The sequence below is a fragment of the Anabrus simplex genome, chromosome 1 (genome assembly GCF_040414725.1).
Source record: "Anabrus simplex isolate iqAnaSimp1 chromosome 1, ASM4041472v1, whole genome shotgun sequence".
NCBI lineage: Eukaryota > Metazoa > Arthropoda > Insecta > Orthoptera > Tettigoniidae > Anabrus > Anabrus simplex.
Genome location: NC_090265.1, coordinates 1,091,341,399 through 1,091,363,222, shown reverse-complemented (window position 1 = coordinate 1,091,363,222; position 21,824 = coordinate 1,091,341,399). Strand labels below are relative to the sequence as shown.

Here is a 21,824-nt window from a genome sequence, read left to right as displayed (position 1 = left end):
TAGCCTACGCAGTGGCCTCCACGGTATACACTAGCTATGCGTCTCAGTGGGTGTGCTATTTACCAACCGATGAGCCCAACTTAGAACACGGGGGCGAAACACTGGCAACCAGGAATGAGTTAGCTGGAAAATTTATAATGTCCAATAACAGACCTTTTATACTGGTATTATAAATTTACTCATTCGGGGAAAAATATTTTGGTTTCCCTATGGGAATCAACATTTATATCATCTGATGGCCAGGCAGGCATCAATTTTTGGTAATGAAACAAAGTCTCTCATAGTGCATTGGCACTGACCGTGGCTCCAAGTAGCCTACGTAATGGCCTCAACGATATGCACTAACCATGCGTCTTGGTGGGTGTGCTATTTACCAACCGATGAGCACAACTTAGCACACGGGGGCGAAACGCTGGCAACCAGGAATGAGTTCGCTGGAAAATTTATATGTCCAATAACGGACCTTTTATATTGGTATTATAAATTTACTCATTTGGAAAAAATATTTTGATTTCCCTATGGGAATCAACATTTATATCATCTGATGCCCAGGCAGGCATCAATTTTTGGTAATGAAACAAAGTCTCTCATAGTGCATTGGCTCTGCCGGTGGCTCCAAGTAGCCTACGCGGTAGCCTCCACGGTATGCACTAGCCATGCGTCTTGATGGGTGTGCTATTTACCAACTGATGAGCCGAAGTTAGCTGGTAACCAGGAATGAGTTAGCTGGAAAATTTATAATGTCCAATGACCTTTTATATTGGTATTATAAATTTACTCATTTGGGACAAATATTTTGGTTTCCCAATGGGAATCAACATCTATATCATTCACCATCCTCTCCAACAGTTTACACAGACATATGGCAAAAGAAGTAGGTCTGTATCTTCCAGCATATTTAGAGTCTTTGTCTGGCTTGAGGAGAGAAATTACTATCCCCTCTCGCCACTGTGACAAAACTCTCTCCCTACCCAGATTCAGTTGAACATCCCAAGAAAATGTGATAGGCTATCCTTACTGAGATGCTGATTATGGACATTATCCAGTATGGGGGCAGTGTCCTTGCTAACCACCAAGGTGGTGCAGTTATAATCCTCTGAAGCATTAGTGGCAAATTTTGATGATGGTGTTCTGCCTCCCGCTTCAGAGCAAGGAAATGAGGATGGTAATTCCCAGAACTAGGCACATCTGCAAAATGTCTTGCTAGATGATTAGCAACCATGGGTGGATCAGTGAAAATATTGCCTTCAATATACAGCGTAAGTCCGCTATAGCGAGTACGGCATATACCTAGAACTCCGTTATAGCGACGAATTTTTTCTGTCCCATCAAAATTCCTGTATTAAACTGTGTATCGTCCTTCGGTTACAGCGAGAACCGTATCACTGGCGCATGCGTTATTACGAGCGATTAAGCGTGCGCGCGTTTTCCGTTACCGATATTTATGCACCCCAGCGATGATATTGCATGCGATCGATTACCTTCGGCATCGTTTCCTCGCTATGTGCACTAGCGATTTCTTTCGTCGACATTCGAAGGCGATGTCGGAGTCGATTAGTAATACCCGTCGACAGCTGTTCCGTAAAGAAAATTCGAAATGAAAGAGAACATATTTTCGTAATAAATGCGTAAATAACGTGTCGGATAACGGTTGTTAACTCGTTAAAAATTAAGGCTGACTAAACGACCACTTAATTTTGAGGCTAAATACTGCATTTAAGAATGGGATACACCTCGAGATATGGCAGAGTGCTTAATTTACGTCAGAGGTTACTTTATATTTTGTTGCGTCTGGTTAAATTACGGAAAGGCTATTATGAATATTTATAGCGAGAAAGTTATAATTTCTCTACTGGCGCTTGAAGTGTGTTTTCATCATACGTATAGTACGGTTAAGTTAGGATACGTGACGCTGTTTGAATAAGAAAACTGAAACGTTTGCAACAAAATGCGATCGATCATCTTCGGTACGGTATAGTTTTTTCACTTTGTGCATTTGCGAGCTCTCTCGTTGACATTCAAAGGCGATGTTGGAGTTGATTAGTAATACCCATCGACTGCTGTTCTCTAAAGAAAACTCGAAATGAAAGAGGATAACATGCTTTCGTAATAAATGCGTAAATAACGTGGCCGATAGCAGTTGTTAACTCGTTAAAAATAAAGACTGAAGTAAACGATATCTTAATTTTAATGTTATATACGGAAATTAAGTAAGAATGTGATACATCTCAAGATATGGCAGAGTACATCACTGATTTCAGAGGATATTTCATATCTTCTCGCGTCTAGTTCCGGCTATTTACATGTAAATTTTTCGCGAGGAGGTTATTTCTCTACATGCATTTCAAATATGTTTTTATGATAGGCTACATATACGGTTATGTTAAGTGACGCTGTTTGAAAAAGAAAGCTGAGGTATTTGCCACATAAATCTCTGGAGTGATACTGTATTTTTCCGAATCCAAGACTCTTTTTCTCAGAAACTCATGCGAAAACTCAAGGGTTGTTGCATTCGCAGCCTAACATTCAAAGGCGATGTTGGAGTTGATTAGCAATACCCATCGACTGCTGTTCACTAGCAAGTACCGCGGTAACCACGCTGCTTCTTTTCACACGCGCACAGAACTCGTTGACAATAAACGACCGCCTCTTTACTACACATCGCTAGCCGCGACAACCGGTTGTGCAGTGCCTGTGTGTTTCTCAAATCTGCAGAATGGCATCAAAACATGCGACCCTTCGAATTCTTAGAAAAGCCATGGCTACTCAATGGCAGAATCATAACGCGTCTATTGTACTTGACGCTTAGTAAAATTAAGGTTTATACACAGCAGGAATATTTTCGTGATGGATAGTCGTATTGTAAAGATACGTGGAAAAGGTATTGCCGGCATATTTGCAACGGGTTCTAGTCGATATTATGACGCCAATTTTAAGTTAATGTTTATTAAACACTCGGAAATGTAGAATAATTGTGCAGCCGCAAGAAAATACGGCATAGGCCTAACTAAAGCCAATATTTGCCGTTAGCGTCAAGACAAAGAGCTAAAAAAATGCATTCAGTGGTCCGCAACAAGGACGCTTTAAAGAAGTCGAAGGTGAAATTGTGAGGTATGTGCACGAAAAACGCAAGGGCGGAATGGCCATACCGTGGCGCAATAAACTCGTTACAACGTTCACGAATAGGCCCATACATCGTTAGCCGCTGAATTTGGCCGAACCCGACAAGCGAGACGTGCGTGTAGCGGTAGCCGGTTATATCTGACGCTGCTTAAAAGTAAACAGTTTTATAGACAGCAAGAATAATTTCCTGGTGGATCGTTGTATTGTAGAGACGCATGGAATAGGTATTGCCGAAAAATTTTCAACGAGTTCTCTTCGGTATTATGATGCCAATGTTAAGTTAATGGTCCTTAAACCCGCGGAAATAGAGAATAATTGTGCAGCCAAAAAAAAAACCGGCGTGACGAAAGTCAATGTTCAGCATTTAAAAATAGTCTAAAAATGCGTAGGCCTACTATACAACAAGGCATTCATATGATTTTACACACTTATTTTTGAGCCTGATTTAAATTTGTTGAAGGGAAAAGTGGGGTTCATCTTGGATTCGGAGAAATACGCTACTATATTTTTTCAGAAATAAATTAAACATACACTTTCACCTAGTATCGGATTACGAAAAATAACAAACACGTAAGCCGTAGTGTGGATATCATCTGCGGAAACACAAGTTTTTAACAAACTGATTGCCGTTTCATACCGATTTTAATGTGCATGAAGAATTTTCCGACTTTTATACAAAAATCGGATATAACGACAATCCGTTATAGCGAGTGATTTTTTCACTGTCATGAATTCTCGCTATAACGGACTTCTACTGTACATTCCCAGTATTAAGGATGGTCCTTGTGCACCTGAAATGCACACAAGTATGAAGGATGAGTTTTCCATCTAATCAATACTTTATTTTACAAAATGTTCAGAATTATTTACATTAAAACAGTACCGGTTTCGACCTATGAGTTTTCCATCTATTCAATACTTTATTTTACAAAATGTTTAGAATTATTTACATTAAGACAGTACCGGTTTCGACCTGTAAATAGGTCATCATCAGCTTTTGGTGAAGCTGATTAATAGTGATTGTACATAATAAAACATTACTAAAAACTAATTAAACAAGAATGCCTTATTCTAATATAATACTAATGTTAAGATATATACATATGGTACAATTATATGGCTTTGACTTTTTGGAGTCCCATTCAAATATCTATCAATATGGACAATGAAGCTGATAGATTATAGCACCTGAAATGCGTCGCAGTTTAGTCCACACCTGAGATGACAATATATGTGACATTGTGGATGACACATACCTTTCCCGTGAAGCTTTCTTATTCTGTCAAATAAGAACTCATGCCTTAGTGCAGTGTTTCTTAAATGGTACTAAGTTGGCCATAGTAGAATGCCTACAATAACGCTTAACAATGTGACGTCTCTCTTTCATTGCTGTTGCAATTTCCTAGTTCCACCAAGGAAGTCCCAGAAAAATATGAAATGGACTCCTCAGAAGCAGCAAGAATAACTTGTGAGATGTAAGTTATATCATTGTCTATTCGTATTGGCCCTATTGCTAAGACAGCTATTCTTCAGACCACCTTTTGAGCAGACTAAAGCGGAAGTGAATGTATGGACCAGGGGATCACGTGGGAGGCAGGGGCAGCGCCTAAGGCGTTGTCACATGGTAGATGAGGGAACAAGGGGCCGCACTACTCAGCGCGAGTTTTGGCAATGGTGCCGTCAATGAGGAGCTGCCATATTTACCTACTCAGTGGATGTCTTAAACATGTGGGTGCAGTTCCAGTCAATGTTTAAAACAGCAGTGGGAGAATTTTATCAGTGTGCTTCGCTTTTACAAGACAGTATGTGCGAACTGTGTGCTAATTCATAATTCTTGTAGTCTCTTGTACATTTGTAGGTTTCTTCTTACCCGTTATTGGATATTATTACGCAATGGACCTGTTCAAAAATTCACCAGACTTGTATCAGCTGAAGAAGAAATGCAAGATTTTTACGTTCGGCGAGAGGAACCTGATTCTGTCTGTTTATAAGCAGTTCTGAGCAAAAACTACTGACGGCGGGATTATCACTGTTCATGAAACAGCCAGACAGACGGCAGAGGCAGTGGGAGCTTCATATACAACCGTGCTCAAGGTAAAAGCCTATTATGAAACCAGAAAATAAATATAAAAATATATTTGTAATAATTAATTTATTGAAATTGTGCTGGACAAAGCGGAGGTGGGACAGGTTTTCGCCTGGATCCCCAACTTCCCCTGTCAGTTTCAAGTTAATTCCAGTATGAGTACATAATCATCGCTTATTCATCAATCGCTCATGAGTGGCGTGACAGACCTCTCGGCAGGCTCATTTCAAATACTTGGAATGGATTACTTTGAATGGAATCAGGCCATATATTTAGATAATAATAGTGAATGATAAATGATACAACAATGTTATATATGAATAGTCTATTTGCAAAACCGGCCATCTCCCAAAGAAACTGAAATCCAATTTTTGTGCTGAATGTGTTCTCTGTCCACTTTTACACAAGTTAGTAAAATATTAGCTGCAAGCCCGGCCTCCAACCAGCTTATTTACTTCATAAAAAATTGGAGTTAGTTGCAATCACAGCCGTCCACATATGGTTATGAGTTGCAATACCAGCCATCTCCTCTAACGCTAAAGGGAAGAGAAATCGCAGTAATTGAGCGGGAAAGAACAGCTGATTCATGGTGACTATAGTAGGTGTTGTAGTTCTGTTGTAAGGAAAGCTGTGGTTTTTATCATAGAACTGTGTAGCTATTATAATTATATTGGGAAAAATGGACACTAAGGTTGATGAAGTGACACCCGAAAGGGCCAGAAAAAGGCAGAGGAATCTGGTTTCTTGGAAACGAGAAAAACAGAAAAGGAAAAGGTAAGTGTATCTTTTAAGGTTATGTTTTGATGTTCTTCAGTGAAATATGTTTTTAAACATCGCTGATTTTTTTAATTTGCACTATAACGGAGAGGTTTTGTTTTCAAACAGATACTGTGCTTCAAATGACAGTCCGAAACTTCCAGTGTATGGGCATTCAACAAAAACTCACCAGAGTATGCCTGTAAAGAAAGCTGATATAATTACCTTTCATGGTCAATTCTACAGATATCCTGACAAAATAAAACAAGGTTGTTTCATTCTGAAGTCCATTAACGTAATGCCTCCAGTTCGACAACGGCCTAGTGCTGCCACCAGGGAAGCAAAAACACTTTCGATAGTATATTATATGAACAGAAATAAACCACAATTCCTGCGTGCAGGGAAACATTTCTAAGTGTATTAGGTATTACAAAACACAGAGTACAGGGAGTGGCAAAACGTTTTCGAAAGTCTGGTTTAATGCCAAAAGAAAATAGGGGAGGTGACCGTAGAACCCAGATATATTAAAAAAAGTTTCATAAAGCAATTCAAAGGTCTGGAATCACATTATTTTAGAGGTAAATCTGATGTTAGAATTTATTAAAGTAGTGAGTTAAATATTAAGAAAATGTGGTGCATGTATAACTCCAAAACTGTCACTGAATTAAGGGTAAAAGAAAGTTTTTTTCACAAAATTTTCACCACATGCTTTGGCTCCCCACGTACGGATGTATGTTCCAAGCGTCTTGAATTAGATGAGAGAATTAAACTGGCTGACAATCCAGAGATCTTAAGAACAGACAAAAACCTGCATAAAATGAGAGCTAAAGCATTTTACCAACTAATGAAAGAAGAGAGATATGATTTGCTGATTCTCTCTTTTGGTTGTCAAAAAAATTTCCCTATGCCTAAAATTCCAGACCAAGCAACATATTATATGATGATGATTGTTGTTTAAAGGGGCCTAACATCGAGGTCATCGGCCTCTAATGGTGCAAAATGAAATGACAACAAAAAATTCAAAACCATCCACTGACCAAAATTTAAAAAAAAATCGTCATGAAGAAGGAATGGATGGACATGAACCAACACAAAAACCAACAAAAAAATAGTGGATCCAACACAAAAAAAAAGATCATAAATAATTTATTACTGACCAAGGGACCACTCATAAAGCACAATCCTGAATCGAGGATACTTGATGACTAAAGGGGTCCAAAATCCAGGTCTAAGGCCCCTCAGAATGGTACATGTCGCGAGTAAAGTAGAACCATGGTATTTGTCATGTTGGGGTACTAATCAAAAGTAGCAAAGACTCACGGTGTTCCACATATGATGGTACTACTCACAAGTATTGCACTTCATACAGGGAAGGCAGACCTATCGTGTTTCTCACACAATGGCGCCACTTATAGCCAACGCAAACCGATAAGGTTCCTCACCTAGGTGTAATAACCACAGGGACTCGTACTATCCTGTGGTGTTCCTCAAATAGTGTGAACTAATCACAGGCAACGCAGACCCACGGTGTCGCTCATATAGTGGTACAACTCACGGGCAACGTCCAGACCCGCGGTGTTGCTCACTTAAGTACGACGCATGGGTACTGGAAACCCCCAGGCCAGCCTCTTTACTGCTACTAATCACAAACCTATTTCGTACCTAATATAGTGGTACTACTCGCAAGTACAGGCAACCCATGGTGTTCCCTGCGTGATGGTACAAATCAAAAGTAGTTTCATGGTCCTAATTCAATCAGCCCTTGGTCACCCCTTTTAGTCCCCTCTCAAAACAGGCAGGTGATACTGTGGGTGTAGTATTCGTCTGCGTCCCCCACCCACAGGGGGTAAAGAGAGAGAGAAAAGAAGAAAGAAGGGATCCGTCACTTCGAAAGATGAAGTAACGGACGAAGAAAGGCAAGGGCCACGGAGGGCGCAAAAATGAAAGACTCCCTGGGCCTCGAATGCTCTAATACAGTCAGGGTCGGAAGAGAACAAGAGTTGACCAAGGGAGGTCCGACAGAATAGACGAAAGTGAGGAGCCTGGCATAAGTAAGTGGAAGCAATGCCAAGACTCAGCTAACGGTCCCGTGGTCGCCAATCCACACTCCCAAGTCGAGAGTCCCTGGGGCTCCTGTTAGTCGCCTCTTACGACAGGCAAGGCATACCGTGGGTGTATTTTTCATCTGCGTCCCCCACGCACAGGGGATAGTGTGGTTGGTCCGCGAGAGGTATTTTATTTTCCTCAAGTCCGCCGGCAAGTGGTTAGAACCCCCCTATCCGCCACCTGGGATGCGCCACGTGGGAGTATCACCTCTTCCCCTGCTACGCCAGCGTAGTAGGTTCGTGGCAACATATTATAGTAGGCAAGTGTATTTATACAATTTCACCATTGTGAGTAGTTCTTCAAAAAAGCCATTGACAGATAACACATTTATTTATTCATGTGGTGAAAATGATTTGCCGAAAAGAGCCAATGAAATAGCATCAGTGTTTTATCATAAGCTAAATACTACTGATATGTCCAATGTTATGTTTTGCTGATGGATGTAGAGGGGCAGAACAAAAATTCTGTTATGATACCAATGTTCTCCTTTCGGTTTGTCACAAAGGCACCTAAAAGCATAAGGAAATTGAGTTAATTTTCCCCGCGACAGGTCATTAATTTTTGCCATCCGACAGATTTTTCGGGCTCACTGAAAAACAAAGAAAATAGAAACTTTAATACAACTTGAGGAATTTCAAAATGTTCTTTCACCGGGTGAGCTGGCCGTGCAGTTAGAGGCGCGTGGCTGTAATCTTGCATCCGGGAGATAGTGGGTTGGAATCCCACTGTCAGCAGCCCTGAAGATGGTTTTCCGTGGTTTCCAATTTTCACACCAGGCAAATGCTGGGGCTGTACTTTAATTAAGGGCACAGCCACTTCCAACTCCTAGGCCTTTCCTATCCCATCATCGCCGTAAGACCTATCTGTGTCGGTGCGACGTAAAACCACTAGCAAAAGGAAAATGTTGTTTCTCAGAATGGCAAATTATTTCATCTAGGAAAAGAAGACAATGTTCCTGACTTTGACTGGAAAACAGAATGTATTTCTATTTTCAAGCCTACAGGGAAATGACACTTCAAATTTTCTGCTGCGAAAAGGGTTATTTTGACCAAATCAAAAGGAGGCAATTCAGTGTTAATTCAAGGTGAACCCAACTACAGAACAGACGTTGGAACAAAATTAGGCATTTGTAAGAAAGGCAAAAATGTTTTGACGATGAATCCAAAAGTTATACATGCTGGTAAAATAGTAGACAATTTAAAAGCAAAAGATGTTGAATCTCCTATTGACTAAACATTTTGGAACTCAGTGGGGGAAATGTTGAAGTGCTCAAGTTTTACAAAGAATTCATTGATAACAATAACCTTCCACAAAACAACCCAGAAGATGAGGGAGATGCATGTGAGCACAGTGTAGACAATGGCATTAATGTTTAATGTTTTTTAAAGTTTAATTTTTTACAATTTAATTCTGGTTCATTTTGTAAATCATTGGCTTTTTATACTGCATTGATTTTTTAACATACATACATACCAAGGTAACTAGAATAAAAGGTAGGCTACTCCAGCGGTTGAAGCTTCCACTGGCTGGAGCGCTATGACGTCACGGGATATGAACGATAGCGAGTAAGGTACACAGTCGCAGTACAGCAAGCCTGTGAGTTCTCGTGCCTGTGAAACATCTTCTCAATCTTTCATCAAATAATAGTCTGGTTTAGTCCGATTCGATAAGTAACGGCACTTCCAATAGATTTAAAAACGTGAAAATGCGTTAAATTTCGTCACATGCTGAGCAGGTAGAACATCAACTATCAAATACATGACATATAATATGATAAAAAATAAAATATTGCCATGCAACTCAAAATAATTTATTTATTTCCTGATGAAGTAAATGTTTATATCAAATGGCATAGGAAAATATACATCATATGGACATCTTTACGGAATTATATTAAATTATTAAAAAGTACGTATCAGGAGACTTAATTACTTGATGAACCAGCCCAAAGCTTAGCCTTATTATTGGCATATTTTCTCAGTACTAGCTCCTTACTTTTTGCATTAAAATGCCATATCCTAATAAATGTCCTGGTCCTTACGTAGAGACAAATTATTTTGTCATGGAATACTAGAAATTTAGACTAAATAATAGAAATAAGAGTTTTCATTACGTTTTTGCATCTGGATACAGTCTTACCGTGAAACACACTATATGAAATTTCGAACTGGGCTATATTATTTAACTAGTCATGACTGGGATGTGTGAGGCCCCCTTTTGAAATAACCGAGATCCAGTAACAGGTCTCTTTTCGCACGACATTTTTCTCTCTTTCTTCGTATTTACTATATATCGGATCACGGATACTGTATTATTTCATAAGCTTCGAAATATATTCAGAAATATAAGTTATTAGCACATAATAATGTTAATGTTATTGGATTTTACGTCCCACTAACTATGTATTCGAGCACCTTCACCACCGGACTGAGACAGGATCGAACCTGCTAAGTTGGGCTAAGAAGGCCAGCGCTCTACCATCTGAGTTGCTACTCAGCCCGGCTATTAGCACATAACAATAATTATAGAAAATATTATTTTTATTCAGTCATTTATATCTGACACCTTTTTACCGTACGAGCTGTAATAATGGAGATATTCAAGAGTTTATTACAAAGTGTTTCAACAACCAAGCATTGCTGACGAGGAAGCATTGTTATGCCATCACAGTAGCAAACTAACTGGCTATGATGGTTGTTGTTGTTATTGTCTTTGTAATATGCAAAATAATAATAATAATAATAGTATTAATAATAATAATAATAATAATAATAATAATAATAATAATAATAATGTTATTTGTGTTACGCCTCACTAACAACATTTTAGGTTTTCTGAGAGTCGAGGTGCCGTAATTTTGTCCCACGGGAGTTCTTTTACGTGCTGACAATTTATAGCGCCACACATGTTTCCATAATATGTTGAATGCATTTTAATCAGTACAGTGGTTCTACTTCAGATACTGACAACACGAACACTGTTCACGTAGTGAACCACTATAAAAGTATTATGTATCCGTGATCCGATATACAGTATTTATTTATTTATTTGGCGTATGATGAATAATGACAACCTATGAACTATTTACACAACCAGTGAAAGATGAGTACAAAGTAAATACAAATTATCATATCTATACAGTCAAAGAAAGCAATTTACAAAATTTGAAAATACAAGAAGAAAACACAATATATTTACATCGCTATCCACCTATCAACTCTGACAGTTCATATATACACACTGAGTGCGAGTGATGTACATGTCACTAAATGTGAATGTCCAAACCCGCCACCCACTTCACTGCTTCGGGTGTTGCTGTGTTGAGGTCTTCCATGGTGCCAGTGAAAGCACGGAGTGGACATTCCTGCACTACATGTTTCATTGTTTGTCGAACCTCCCCACAATCACAGTATGGAGAAACTGACCAGCCCCAGGTGTGTAAAGTAGATGCTGTTCTACCTACTCCACATCTCATGCGGTTTAGTCTACTCCAGGTGCAACGTGGCAGATCAAAGCCTGCCAGCTTTGTGGATGGGTTATCAATATCCACTATTGCCCGAGCTGGGGATAAAGACCACTCTGTTAACCATTTAGAGGTGGGGTTGAATTCACTAGATGTTATCTTCACGGCTGTCTTCCAAGCAGGCTGGCGAGACTTCAGGCGTGTGCATTTCTGTCTGATATCCTCATGAACAGGTAGACGTTCATTCTTTAGCATTCTGGTCCATAGCTGAAAAAGGGCCTTCTGTCTCCTGATATGTGGAGGTAGTATATTGCTGAGAACCGGTAACCATTGGGTCGGTGTAGCACGAAGTGTACCAGTTATGATTCGCATGGTTTGACGAAGTTGTGAATCTACTAGCTGTGTGTGAGCACTGTTAAGCCAGACACCAGAGCAGTATTCTGCTGCAGAATAGACTAAGGCCAGAGATGTTGTCCTTAATGTGTTTCCATCTGCTCCCCAGGAAGTTCCAGCCAATCGTTGGAGAATGTTATTACGACTTTTTAGTTTGTTGGCGGTTTTCTGCAGATGATTTTTGTACGTAAGAGACCTGTCCAATGTTACTCCTAAGTAAATGGGATTGGCACAATATTGTAGTTCATGGCCCTTGAAGAATACCCTTGGATGGTGGTTTGCTTCTGCGTTGTTCAGATGGAATGTAGATGTCACTGTTTTCTGTGGATTGGGATGAAGGTACCATCTTTGAAAGTAGTCATCCAACAGTTCAAGGTCTCGGTTAAGAACTATTTCAGCTTCTGCGAAGTTGGGTCGTTGAATTGTAAGGCAAATATCGTCCGCATATATGAACTTTCGGGACACTGTTTCAGGCAGGTCGTGGATGTATAAGTTGAAGAGAGTAGGAGATAGAACCGACCCTTGAGGCAGACCATTGTTGACTTTGTGGAATTTGCTTCTGTTGTGTTCTGAGTGAACTTGAAATAGTCGGTTGCTTAACATTCTGTCAATTAGTGTAGTAATTTTTAAGCAAGGAACAGCTTTAATCAGTTTAAGCATAAGACCTTCCCTCCAGACTGTGTCATATGCAGCTGTAAGATCTAAGAAGACAGAGACGCTTTTCAATTTCTTCTCAAAACCAACCTCCAGATATGTGGTCAAGGACAGTACTTGGTCACTGCAGTCACGGCTGGGTCGAAATCCTGCTTGTTCAACTGGAAGGAATGCTTCGATGGCTGGTGCTATTCGGTTTAGTATCAGTCTTTCTAATAACTTGTAGGTGACGCAGAGTAGAGCTATAGGTCGATAGCTTTGTGGGAGAGTTGGATCCTTTCCTGGTTTCAGAAGGGCAATAATTTTTGACTTCTTGAAGATTGGGGGAAGTCTTCCTGACTGAAGTATGGAGCTGAAGAATGCAGCAAGCCATCTTCTTGTAGCTGGACCACAGTTTTTTAGTAGTTCTGGGTAGATTCCATCTAGTCCTGCAGCTTTGCCATTTCGGAGTGATTTTAATCCCTCATCGACCTCTTGTGATGTGAAAGGTTGTGAATAGGTTGCGTTCGGTTGTGTTTCTCGTTTTGCCTGTTTAAGCTCAGTTTTAACCCATTTCGTGGTCAGTTTATTCCTTGTTGTTTTAGAGGTGGAAACGAGGTGATTTGCTATTGCTTCTACCTTGATTGGGGAATGTTGCTTTGGTGGTATGGATGTGGAATCTAATTTCCGAATAAGTGACCATGCTTTTCTGCTGGAATGGGTGAAATTCATGTCTTTTACAGTCTTCACCCACTTCTCTTTTCGAGCAAGATCAAGTGATTGTAGTAGATCTGTTGCTTTCTCGTGACTGCTATTTTCTTCGAATTCCTTACACAGTCTGCTGGACTCTTCACTCCATCCCGGTATATAGTCTTTACGGAATCCTCTAGGAATATAGGTTTTTGCTGCTGATTTTATTAAGCCAACAAACCTCATGTAGTTCTCTGGGACAGGTTTAATCCATCTGATGTTGGCATCAGTAGACTTGGCATAAGCAACCCAGTCTGCTTTCTGAAAGTTCCAGCGAGGTCTGGGTGTAGATTGTATAACTGGGATCTGAATTCCTATTTGGTAGATTATGGGTCTGTGCTGGCTGTGCGGGAAGTTATTGAGCACTTGTCTCCTAACACGGCAAGATGGTAACATAAAACTGTGCGAGACAAAACAAAGGTCTGGTGTGTAGTCACATTTCCAACGGCCAGAGTGAAACGTTCCCTTATCTTTAGGGTCATATATCAGTGCAAGGTTGTTTACTTCTGCCCATTCTGAGACCTTAGTTCCATTTTCATCATCTCGCTTATAGCCCCAAGATGTATGGTGGCTGTTGAAATCTCCAAGGATGATGTTATTATGAGAGGGTATTATGGGAATGGGATCAGGCCATATTTCATTGGGTGGCTTGTAAATATTCGTTACCATGATGTCTTCTATTTGTACTGAGGTGGAGAAATAGGTTGGATGATCGCTTACTGGTAGGGTACTGTAGTTGCAAATGTTATTTCTAATGTAAGTAGCAATTCCGTATTGAGCATGGTCATAAGCTGCTATCATTTTAAATCCTGGTATCTTTCCCCTTGCCAATAACTGTTCAGTGTTCTCTGTATGTGTTTCCTGTAGTACAACAATGTCAACTGAGTGCTTCTGTAAAATGCTTGATAAATACTCACTCTTGGCTCTACTAATGCCTTCGATGTTAAACTGGCAGATGTTGATCTGTGGGCCGATCTTCCGTGTTTGAAATTCATAGTCCTTAGAAGGACTGTTCGACGAATGTAGGTTATCATGACCGAGAGGTCGTTTATGACAGTTCGGTCTCATCTTGATCGTAGTTGCTCGCTTAGCACCACCCGGGGGACACGTGCAGGGTAATGGTAGGTAATACCTGCGGACGTGAGCAACAGTAAATACGTAGAAAGAGATAAAAATGTTGTGCGGGCGGTCACTTGCTTTCTTGGCTTACGCTGCGTGAACCATCAACGATAGACCCCAAGTGTAAGCGTACGAAATGTAGAGCATAGAAACCTCTACAAAAAAGTCTGGGATGGCACATACCTATTTCCAACTGGCTGCCCTCTAAGAAGCGATTTTATGCAACAGTCCGCGGTAAAAAATATAAATCTTTAAAATTAAATAATTATTTCGATATTATCCTCGAGTTCCTCATCAAAATAAATTGTTTGTTTATAAGGATTAGAATAACCATGTCAGGACATTATTTGCATGAATGGTTCAGAAGTTATGACCATTTTAGACTGTAGTGGTAATACGTGTCAGCAGGAAGGACGAGCGCTGTCTCATATCACATGACGTCACGCAAAAGGCGGCCAGGGAGAGAAAAAAGGGAGCGCAATGCGGGAAGAGACCCCCCTGCATACATACATCATCATTATAGACTGTTATGCCTTTCAGCGTTCAGTCTGGAAGCCTCTGTGAATTTACTAAACGTCTTGTCTAACCCCTTTAAGTACCCTGAACCAAGAAATCATTCTACCATCAATTCTCACTGAAGCCCAATTGTCAACATAAATGCCTTTGATTGATTTTAATAATCTACCTTTAATTCCATATCCCCCAGTATAGTGAACATCTTTTCCCTCGGTACCCTGTCATATGCTTTCTCTAGATCTACGAAACATAAACACAACTACCTATACATTTCGTACCATTTTTCAATTACCTGGTGCATACTGAAAATCTGATACTGACAGCCTCTCTGTGGTCTGAAACCACACTGGTTTTCATCCAACTTCCTCTCAACGACTGATCGCACCCTCCCTTCCAACATGCCAGCGAATATTTTGCCTGGTATACTAATCAATGAGATACCTCGATAGTTGTTGTAATCCTTCCTGTTCCCTTGCTTATAGATAGGTGCAATTACTGCTTTTGTCTAATCTGAAGGTACCTTGCCAACACTCCATGCTAATTTTACTACTCTATGAAGTCATTTCACCCCTGCCTTCCCACTATACTTCACCATTTCAGGTCTAATTTCATCTATTCCTGCTGCCTTATGACAATGGAGTTTATTTACCGTCCTTTCCACTTTGTCAAGCGTAATTTCACCAACATCATTTTCCTCCTCCCCATGAGCTTGGCTGTTTGCAACACCACCAGGATGATTTCCTTTTACATTGAGAAGAAGTTCAAAATATTCCCTCCACCTCTCCAGTGATTACCTGGGATCTATTATGAGTTCACCTGAATTACTCAAAACACTGTTCATTTCCTTTTTCCCTCCCTTCCTAAGATTCTTTATTACTGTCCAGAAAGGTTTCCCTGCTGCTTGATCTAGCCTTTCCAGGTTATTACTAAAATCTTCCCACGACTTCTTTTTGGATTCAACAACTATTTGTTTCGCTTTGTTTCTTTCATCTACGTACAAAGCCCTGTCTGCCTCGGCCTTTGTTTAGAGCCATTTCTGATAAGCCTTCTTTTTACGTTTATAGGCTTCTCTCACTTCATCATTCCACCAAGATGTTCGCCTTTTCCCATCTTTACACACAGTTGTTCCTAGGCATTCCCTTGCTGTTTCTACTACAGCATCCCTGTATGCCACCCATTCACTTTCTATATCCTGAACCTGCTTACGGTCTACTGTTTGAAACTTCTCACTAATCATATCCATGTACTTCTGTCTGATTTCCTCGTCCTGGAGATTTTCTACCCTTATTCGTTTGGAGACAGATTTCACTTTCTCTACTCTAGGCCTAGAGATACTTAGTTCACTACAGATCAGTTAGTAGTCTGTATCATCGAAAAATCTACGAAAAACTTGTACATTCCTAACAGATTTCCTGAATTCAAAGTCTGTCAAGATATAGTCTATTATGGATCTGGTACCCCTAGCCTCCCATGTGTAGCGACGAATAGCCTTATGCTTGAAGAATGTATTCGTAACAGCTAAACCCATACTAGCACAGAAGTCCAGCAAATGCTTCCCATTCCCATTAGCTTCCATATCTTCCCCACATTTACCAATCACCCTTTCGTATCCTTCAGTTCTATTCCCAACTCTCGCATTGAAATCGCCCATTAGCACTATTCTATCCTTGTTGTTGATCCTGACCACGATGTTACTCAATGCTTCATAAAACTTGTCAACTTCATCCTCATCTGCACCCTCACATGGTGAATACATGGAGACAAATCTAGTCCTAATTCCTCCAACTGACAAATCTACCCACATCATTTGCTCATTTGCGTGCAATGGTATTCCTGCTAAAGAGTCCTACCCTGCCCTTCCCTTTCTAACACACATTCAAGTACACTTTATAATCTCCTATCTCTTCCTCATTATCTCCCCTTACCCGAATATCACTTACTCCTAGCACATCCAGATGCATCCTCTTTGCTGACTCAGCCAGTTCTACCTTCTTTCTTCCATAAGCCCTATTAATGTTGATAGCTCCCCATCGAATTCCATTTCGTTCGCCAAGTAGTTTCCAAGGAGTCCCTCGCCTGTCAAATGGGAGTGGGACTCCATTACTCCCATAGGTCCGAGGCTTGCTTAAAATGTTCTGAGCTTGGTTAATTCATGAAGCAGGATGCTACCCTACTTGCACATAGTCCAAGTGAGGATCTCTCCTCTAACAGGTTATGGACCACCGGTGAATTGTATAGTCCTAGCCGCCTGAGCACAAGGAGGGCCATGTCTCAGAATATGTCCGAGATTCCACTCCCATTCCATAGCAACTGGTATCCCGACTCTCAGGACCACTTACTAGGCCACTGAGACGTTGCTCATGGTTCACGAACTAGGACGTGACTACAGTAACCCAGAAACATGAACCACTTTAACTTTTAAATAAAGCATTTTTTGTACACTTTCATTCCTTCAGTTTCCTTACTTTGGTGCAAACTTGGCCATCTCCAAATTTGAACTTTAAATATTTCCAATAATTATAGGAATAAAACACTGGCATTCTGTAACATTCATTACAATGCTATTTATAAGTGATAAAAAAAAAGTAATTCTAAATCTCTTTATTTAGATTTTATACGGTCTCCTGAAAAATTTAACCATTAGGAAATGGCCGGTTTTGCAAATAGACGACTCATATATATTGATGATAATAATAATAATAATGATAATATTACATTAATGAATATAATGCTTACTGTGAATGTCAATAGAATTTGTTTGCAATGCTTTAAGCGTGAAATTGTAGTTAGTACACTAAAAATTTAATCCAGTAAGTTAACTGTTTAAAGATGTAAGCTGTTAAAAGAATGTATGGGATTCTAACACGCATATATTAATTATTTTAAGTGAACTCGAGGTAGAATCCGTGAGCTGTGCTGTATTATAGTGCTGGAGTACAACTTTGAATCGCGCACTGGTTCATTTGGCAACAACAGTGTGTGTAACGAGGCAATGACGTTACTTCAGCTTTAGTCTGTTCAAAAGGTGGTCCGGAGAATAGTGATGTGAACTTTCACCAATCAGTACATTTTAGAATCCATTAGGGAGGAGTCTTGATGGATTTCTGTTTCAACAAAGTAAAAACAATGGGAAAATAGTCGGTCACAGAAATCATCATGTAAACCCTACCAGAGTACCTGCACAGACTAAAATCAATGCGAGAGAAGGTATCGTGCGCTACACAGAAGTATGTTAGTTCCCCTGCATTCTAAATGTGTAAGTCTAGCTTTCCAATCTACTTCAACTCTCTTCCTCTGGGGCAGCATATTTCAGAGCCCCATAACGGGTGCTGGGCATTAAAATCATCCAATAAGCGGAAAGAAGGTGGGAGCTGATTTTTAATGTCCAGTACATAATTGATATCAAGAGGCTGGCCTGGTGAGAAACATTAGGCCTACAATCTGTAGTTATGAAAGGCAATGAAAGACGTACTGCTACTATCTCCAAGTGAGTTCTTAGGTGAACCGATTCGATGTAGGTGTCAGAACGAGTTAACATACCAACACCACCAGAAGCCCGGTTAGCATAATCCTGTTTTGTCGAATATAGTCGAAAATTTCTAAAGACCATATGACGACCTGGTCTGAGATCAGTTTCTTGAATACAGACTATACTCACCATGAACTAACTGACATAGTAAGATGCATAGCAAACATTACAATTCCAGTGTAACAGAACCATCATGCGGATTTAAAATAATATATATGTTACGTTGTAAGCAACAAGACGCACTAACTTGAACACTAACATCTCCATCTCAGGATGGAAAAGAACCCTGAACCTGCATCACCCTATCAATGGAAAAGGTTAAGGATGCCGAGAAAGTCTTCGATGTTTTTCAATGGTGGGAAATCCTCCTACAAGGGGAACAGGCAGGGTTTGCAGGGGACCTGCTGGCATGGAGACATACCCTCGGGACGGAGGGCATGCCTTCACCTTTCCCACCTTCTCTTAATGTGTAGACAGGCTGGGAGGTGAATTCCCAGCCCTAATCGACGATGCTGCCTCTGTCGGCTTGGGTGCGGCTGATGTAGATGTTGATTCCCATAGGGAACCTAAAATATTTGTCCCGAATGAGTAAATTTATAATACCAATATAATGGTCCGTTATTGGACATTATAAATTTTCCAGCCAACTCATTCTTGGTTGCCTGCGCCTCGCCCTCGTGTGCCAAGTTAGGCTCGTCAGTTGGGACTTAGCACACCACCCAAGACGCAAGGCTAGTGCATACCGTGGAGGCCACTGCATAGGCTATTTGAAGCCACCAGCAGTGCCAATGCACCATGAGAGCCATGTCTCATTTCCAAAAATAGATGCCTCCCTGGCCATCAAATGATGTAGATGTTGATTCCCATAGGGAACCTAAAATATTTGTCCCGAATGAGTAAATTTATAATACCAATATAATGGTCCGTTATTGGACATTATAAATTTTCCAGCCAACTCATTCTTGGTTGCCTGCGCCTCGCCCTCGTGTGCCAAGTTAGGCTCGTCAGTTGGGACTAACGCCAACCTCTCAGGGGGAGGAACCCCAGTTGTGCCGGCTTAGATTTTTAACTGGCACCAACTTCTTTGTGGTCAGGCTTTCGATGTTTATTGGCCATGTCCAAAAACATCCTCCCCCAATGCCATCCACTCTGACCAGGGGCCTCCATAGCTGAACCAAGCAGCCAAGGCACTATCCACCTGGTGTCACAGCAGGTATTGCCCAGGGTCAGGTACTGAACGATGCCTCAGGCAATGAGCAACAGAGCTAACTTCTTTAAATCATCTATATAGGCATGTGCCCCATACTGTATACAATGCTGATAACAATAATAAAATAAATAAAAATAAAATGACAATAATATGCTCTGGCATTCAGCTGTGCGGGAACTTGTGATGACAGGTGGACCCTACCGCAGGGTACATGGCGCTCCCACCCGACAGGTTGTTGATAGCATCTGGGCTTTTGAGCATAACTGCACACATAAGAGGCCCTTCCTCAAGCAGCACGCACATAAATTTTGATCAATCAACAACTGACGCTCAAGAGGGAACCGATTGCCACATGACCCTCTTAGTCGCCATCTACGACAGGCAGGGGATAACGTGGGTATATTCTTCATCAGTGCCCCCACCCACAGAGGGTGAGGAGGACACATTTGTGGCCTTTTCAGTTTCAGCAATTGTTTGCTATGAAAATGAAGAACCACCTTAAAGGCAGCCAATTGCTGCATTCGAAGCCTTCATCTACTACAATGCAAGTGCGTAACTACATGACACAAAGAATGCAGCCAATTTGCTTGCTAAAGTCATAGCCGGGACTTTCACATTTTGTATCACAAATTCTATCAAAAATTAAACTGCTAAAACGTTATCTGTGTACATAGTACAATAATGGCTTATGGATAGGGGTAAAGTAGTTACTTTACCTTGTCACCAGCATCTTCAAGAGAAACTTCCGAAGCTTTTGAGCTGAAAGTCGCCGTAGCAATTTTTCCCATAGTATGTGAATAAATACTCCAACTACCTGATTAAAAAAAAGTAACAGATTAAATTACATGCAGCACCCTACTCCAAAGCAAATCTCATAATTAATCCTACAACATATTACCTTAATAAGGTTATAAATACCTAACCAAACAATACTTCAGGGATGGATAAACATCCCTATAATACAAAGTTAATTATTCCCAGACTATGTCCCTTATTGTAACGATACGGTACGTAAACAAACTGATAACATTGATTTTAACTGCATCATAAGTTGATATGCAATGAAATTATTACTAAAAGCATAATCATTCTTTTCATACCTCTCAATCTCTGCAATATAACTGTCATTATCGGCTGCGATGACAAAACAGAACCACAGCAATCCTCAGCTAAAGCACCTGTCTACACCCAAATGTAGTGTGTAGCATCAAATAGAGTCTCTACCGGTCTCTAATGTATTTGCGTTGCCTACGGTATTTGGTAGCGTATACTGTACTGTATTTACTTCTTCTTCCTGTACGTCTTCTTTTTGTTGTTGTTGTTGTTGTTGTTGTTGTTGATGCTTTTTGGGCTTTTATCGAAGATATTTCGCCCAGGCTATAATCCCTTACTTGCGGAATAACACTGATACAACAGAACACATCAATCCATGAAAAACCGCTTCTGTGAAAGAGACACACTCGACTATATTCCACTATATCACTCAAAGAGGATAGAATAGAATATCACTCTCATTGAGTACTCCACAGATATGATGAATCGCCCCAATGGAACCAGAAGCGTACGATCCACGTTTGAATCAATGCAGACCAGCCCTTGGCCGGCTTCACGGTTCGGCAAAGTTCGGTTGTTGGTGGAGGGGCGGAAGGGGAGGAGTTGTTGAAGGCGGGAACGAGTCGAGTGGAGAGCCTACCACATGTTCATTTTACGCATTGACTGACCGCGTGCTACATTGTTAGTTTAGCGTGGCTTGGTGTAGCTAATTCGTAATTATTTGTGTTGCATGTTCGGAGTTACGGCGGAATATTAATTGAGAGGAATTTTGTATGGTACGAACAATGGCTACCGAAAACGTTGATTATGAATGCGAAAGTATTGTGGTAAAAAATTTTCGGCAAAGAGAAATCTCTTGACACATGTCCGAAATATTCATGGTATTCACCCTTCGACTGGAGAAAATACTCCAACGTTGTATTTGTGTGAAGTTTGTGGTAACGAGCTCTCTGCTAAATCTTCTCTTGATCGCCACTTGAAGGTTGTTCACGGTATTGAACCAGAAGCTCGTGAAAAGAAGTTCGAATGTTCACATTGTACGGTTTCGTATGTTACTAAGAAATCGTTGGCTCATCATGTATTATAC

General features: G+C 40.5%; 1 protein-coding gene across 1 annotated transcript in view; it reads right to left on the bottom strand.

Moving 5' to 3' along the window:
* Positions 1 to 21,234, bottom strand: part of mRpS18C (mitochondrial ribosomal protein S18C) — a 29,776-nt gene extending 8,542 nt beyond the window's left edge. Inside the window, exons 1-2 of the mRNA XM_067150384.2 lie at positions 20,785 to 21,234; positions 20,401 to 20,498 (exon numbers count right to left, since the gene is read on the bottom strand). Of these exons, the coding sequence (XP_067006485.1) occupies positions 20,401 to 20,498; positions 20,785 to 20,812 (126 nt within the window). The 5' untranslated portion in view covers positions 20,813 to 21,234. The remainder of the gene's footprint in view (positions 1 to 20,400; positions 20,499 to 20,784) is intronic.
* Positions 21,235 to 21,824: the final 590 nt, after the last annotated feature.